General features: G+C 35.8%; 1 protein-coding gene across 1 annotated transcript; it reads left to right on the top strand.

Annotated features, from left to right (window-relative positions):
* The first annotated feature begins 11 nt into the window (after positions 1 to 11).
* LOC132067733 (uncharacterized) lies at positions 12 to 1180 on the top strand. The gene is made up of 2 exons (XM_059461037.1): positions 12 to 126; positions 376 to 1180. The coding sequence occupies exons 1-2, from the start codon at positions 28 to 30 to the stop codon at positions 901 to 903; spliced, it is 627 nt and encodes a 208-aa protein (XP_059317020.1). The 5' UTR covers positions 12 to 27; the 3' UTR covers positions 904 to 1180.
* The last annotated feature ends 3834 nt before the right edge of the window (positions 1181 to 5014 follow it).

Here is a 5014-nt window from a genome sequence, read left to right as displayed (position 1 = left end):
TAAAAAAACAAAGAACAGACATCTTACATGCCCCAAATTCCTGATATTGCAAGCTGTCTAGAGCACTTGTTGCCGCTCAAGGAGTGGGAGGAAGCATTCGTTGCTGATTTTTCAGAGCTAAGACAGGTATTTTCTGCATATTTATATTGAAGTACTTTTAGAAATGGAAAATGCCATAGCTTGAGTCATCCAGACGTCAAAGTAGCTTATTACGTGCTCTGCTCCTTCCCCCCTGAAAATATGATCAGAACTTAAAGTTGCATGATGGATGTGATTTTTTTGAGAATGCTTTGTTTATATGGAGTTTTGGAGCAGGTAGTGCTCCAGACACTCTTTACAAATGTTTTTTATGAAGGAATTTGTGTTTTCTTCCAGGCTTTATCACGTTTGGAAGCTAATGTTGGAACTTCCAGTCCGCTGCATTCTGCAACCTTTGTTGATCAACAACACTCCTCTTCAGATCAGCTTCCTGAAAAAATTGTTTTGGATAAGTTTGATGGTTTGATGTCAAGAGATGAGGAGTCTTGCCTATCTGATGCTGGTGATGATCCTGTCCTGGAAAATTCCGTGCCAAAGTCATCTCCTGCCGGAGGATTTGGCAACAGCCCTACCTTGTCTGTTATCTTACGAATGGATGCTGTAGCTCGAGTTTCGATGTTAAGGAAGCGAATTACAGCTTTGCAAAGCATGACTACTCTTTCAAGGGATGACTGCTTATGGCTGTTTGCTCTGTGCGTTGCTGTTGATACTCCTGTTGATGCCGATACATGTGCCGCTCTACGGTCATTACTCCGAAAATGTGCAAGCTTGAGAGCTGACAAGGCCAAACTCGATGATGAAGTTATTATGCTTAATATGTTGGTCACAATATCTGGGAGATATTTTGGACAGTCCGAACAATGAAAATCTTTTTACTTCGTCAAAGAGCCCTGTTGGGGACTTGAGCAAAATGTACTCTCCTCCATTTTTATTTTTATTTTTTATATCACTTTCCAGTTTTCTTTGGTCATGGTGTTCCCATGATAATTTATTCTCAAAAAATAGAGTTGTAGTTCATTTTTATACTGAAAGGAAACCTCGTGTACTGATTCCATGGTTCCATATTCATGTACAGTAACGTGCGCGCTTGTGCTTTTGAAGTTGAGAGAATTTATGTCTTATTTTAGGTAGAGATTAGTTATGAAGAGTAGTTATGCATATATATTAGTTATTCAATCTTCTACCCTGCATAAAATAATATATAGACTTCATCAGAACTTATAAATGAATTAGTTTTGGGGTTTCGATATTGCCGTAAATAACTTACCTCCTAACCGGCTACCAAACGTTGTATTACTTATGCTTTATTTGACACATAAATAACTTACCTCCTAACAAACTAGCAATTAGGGGTTGTTTATGGTCTAGTTATGTGGAGATTATAATGTAGGTATTATTTATGCTACTGATGATAATGCAGCTACTGATGTACGGCGAATAAAAATGCAGAGATGATAGTTTTTGTCTTATCCACGTATTGCTAATATTCGTATTCTTTTCACATTCTACCAAATAAATGATATTGGAATAGTAACATTACCTTTCGTTTTCAATACTAAACTTTACATAATTATGCAGGTTTAGTATCGAATATCAAATGTCCTATTAGTTATTAAGATTTTATATCAAAAGGCAAATTGTTATAAGTACTATATATTTTTTAATATAAAAATTGAATGTTTTTATACTTCAAACCAAACAATTAGTAAGTTTTCAAGACAAGACCGTTTATTATAGTGTAGATTCAAATAATGTGATCATACGAAAGAAGAAAAAAAAAATCTCATGACATGTTACCAGATCCGATGGATGGAGTCAAAACCGGCCCTGTCGAATCACATAAATAATACAAATATAAATTGAATTCTTGTGTTAATTTATTTACTAGTTTCTGGACACTTGTATATCACATTAAATTATTAAGAAAACTATATAAAAAAAATATGTACACATATTCTAAAAATATATCATCTGAATCTGATGGCAATTCATCTAATACATCTTTATTGATTGGTGTATATCACCTTTCATTATTGACTGCCAAAATCTGAGAGTAAGTAAAGGGTAATCAAGTGTTTGCACTTGAGAACCATCATTCAAGCTCTGGTGAAATGATACACATCGTCATCTTACAAAAATTTCCAATGAATACCATATCTTCTTCCTCTCTAATAAACCTCTCCAACGCCAACCTAACTAACTCTGCCACCTTCCAAAAAAAATTCTATAATCCCAGGCCTTCAGACCAGCAGCGGAAAATTAAATTCAAGCAATCATATAGTTGACGACATCTATGTAGAGGGCTCGTGGCTGGAGATTATCCTCCAAGGCCAGGTCTAACCCTGGGGGTTCAACCGGTAACCATAGCCATCCAAAATCTCCTAATATTTCTGCCTCATGTGGTCTGCACCAGGGCTATCGAGCTTTGTCCACCAACTGTGGCTCCCGTAGAAAGCCTCATGCAATGAAGACATTTGATAACTAATAGTATATGTAAACTTTCTCCAACTGGTCATTGTGTCCTAGTTCCTTGGACATTACCTTGTTGTTTCCTTCTTCTTTTTTCTCCTCACGGAGCTTATTGTCAATTACGGTCATACATTATAGAATTGACCAAATTTGGAGCATAACGGTGGACCTCTTACAAGTCCAGCCATGAAATATCACATGGTCAACTAACTTAAATACAAAAGAAATGAATGTGAGGATTACTAGTTAATGAATTTGATCGATTCGTCCTCGACAACGAGAAGTTGTGGTTCAGGAGGAATAGTTGTTCTATACAGGGATAATTAATTTTCATTATCCCTGTACTTTTAACATTCTCCAAATTAAAAAAAAAAAAAAAAAATTAAATACCTTCTGTGATTAGAACATAGAAGTTCCAAAGTAAACTATGCGTGTTGGAAAAATTTATAATCAATCTGTTGAATGAGAGTTTTTTTTTTTTTGAAAAAAATAAAAAATTCTTTCAAGTATTTCCAAATATATATAATATGACTTTTTCTAGACCTCAGTTTGTGGAATTATATTGGGTATGTTGTGGTTGATGCACGTTTAGGAAAGGGTGAAGTAGTTAAAGAGTTAGTTAGATATTTCCCAGAGTTAGATACAGATTACCAAAGTTAGTTAGAGCAGTTGGGTTCTAGAAATTAGTTGCACTGTTCACAGGATTAGTTAGAGTTGAGCTGGACAGTTATGTTAATTGTATAAATACCCATTGTAATTGAGAATTAACAGACATTGATTGTGATAATAAAAGCTTCTTCTCTCTCTTCTATATCATTCTTACTTAGCTATAATCTCGGATTACTTCCCTGACCTAGCCATCATCTTCCTCGAGTTCACTCCTGGATTAACAACTATACATTTCAATTTGATTGTATATTAATTGGTATCAGAGCTACTGATTCTCGGCAGTAGAATAATGACCAGAAGCGGCGAAATTTTTACTAAAAGCAAAAATCAAGATCGACCAGTTAAGGAAATGGAGGATAAACTGACACAGATTCAAAATCAATTACAGAAATTGATGAATGGTATGAATAACATGAATGATCGCAATCTTATGGTTGATAAGGAGATGATGGAATTAAGAACAACTATCAATCAGTTGAATGGGAAGAAAGGAACAAGAAGTTAGAAAGGCCGAATCTTCATCAATTGGTAGGGACTGCTTTGTTGAAGTTTTGCCAGAGATGAGAAAGGAAAATCACGCTAATCATACTCCTACACATAATGGTAATTTCTTTACAAGATATTCTAGGTTGGAATTTCCAAAATTTTCTGGCCATGACTTGAGAACTTGGCTGTACAAAATAGATCAATTTTTTGCTGTGGATGAAGTACCTTTTGATCAAAGGGTTAAGGTAAATTCCATTCATCTGGAAGGAGAGTTCATAGCTTGGCATAGATCGTACATAAAGGGTAGAAATTCAGTCTTAGATCCAACTTGTACTAAGTATGTGCTAGCATTAAATGAAAGATTTGGTGAGGAGTTTGAAGATCATATGGAATCCTTGAAGAATTTAACTCAAACTGGTAGTGTTAGGGAGTACCAGGCCGAGTTTGATAGCCTCTTGACAATTGTGAATTTGAGCAAAGCAGTTAAGATTTAATTACCAAGAACACTTATGCAAGCTTATAAGATTGCAAGATTACAAGAAGAGATGTTTGAAGCTCAAGCCAAGGCTTGGGGTTTGAAACCTGTAACTAAGCCATTTCAAGGTGCTCTTTTGCCCACTCCAAGTCACCACAAACCACAAAACTTTCAAAAACCTTCCCTACCAAATTCCACATTCAAGAAACCTCTTGAAGCCAATCCCAATAGACCCAACAAATTCAGTTCTGGTGGGAGATTAACCAACAACTAAAATGGATGAGAAAAAAGCTGTTGGGTTGTGTTTTTGTTCTGTGATGAAAAGTATGTGCCAGGGCATAATTGTAAAGCTAAGAAACAGTTATTCTTAGTGGATGTGGTGGAGGATGAAGGGTTGAATGCAACATATGAAGGAGAAATGATACATGACTTGCTGGATGTAACGGATGAGCTTATGGCTATATCTTTGCAAGCATTCACTGGAGTAACAAGTTATCAAACAATTAGAGTAATTGGATATCATGAAAAGAAGCCCTTACAGATGCTTATTGACACTGGTAGCACACATAATTTCATTGATCAAGGGGTAACTTCAAGTCTTGGATGCAAGGCTAATCCTATCAATAATAATCTATTCGTACGGGCGATGGAAGAAAAGTACGACAACTTGATTTGTAAGAATTCTGATTGTAACACCTCGTGCATTCGAGCTAGATTTTACTCATAAGACGGGGTATAATGAACCCAATTTGAGGTAGTGTATAATGAGTGTTGAAACCCAATCAAGACATGAAGAATAACCGAGCAAAGGAAAGACGGAAACTACCCTACGGGGCGTGTTTTGGTGAGTTTCCCAGTCTACTTAAAATGAGTATA

Source organism: Lycium ferocissimum, chromosome 1 (genome assembly GCF_029784015.1).
Source record: "Lycium ferocissimum isolate CSIRO_LF1 chromosome 1, AGI_CSIRO_Lferr_CH_V1, whole genome shotgun sequence".
In the NCBI taxonomy this organism is placed as follows: domain Eukaryota; kingdom Viridiplantae; phylum Streptophyta; class Magnoliopsida; order Solanales; family Solanaceae; genus Lycium; species Lycium ferocissimum.
This window is presented reverse-complemented; position numbering and strand designations above follow the sequence as displayed.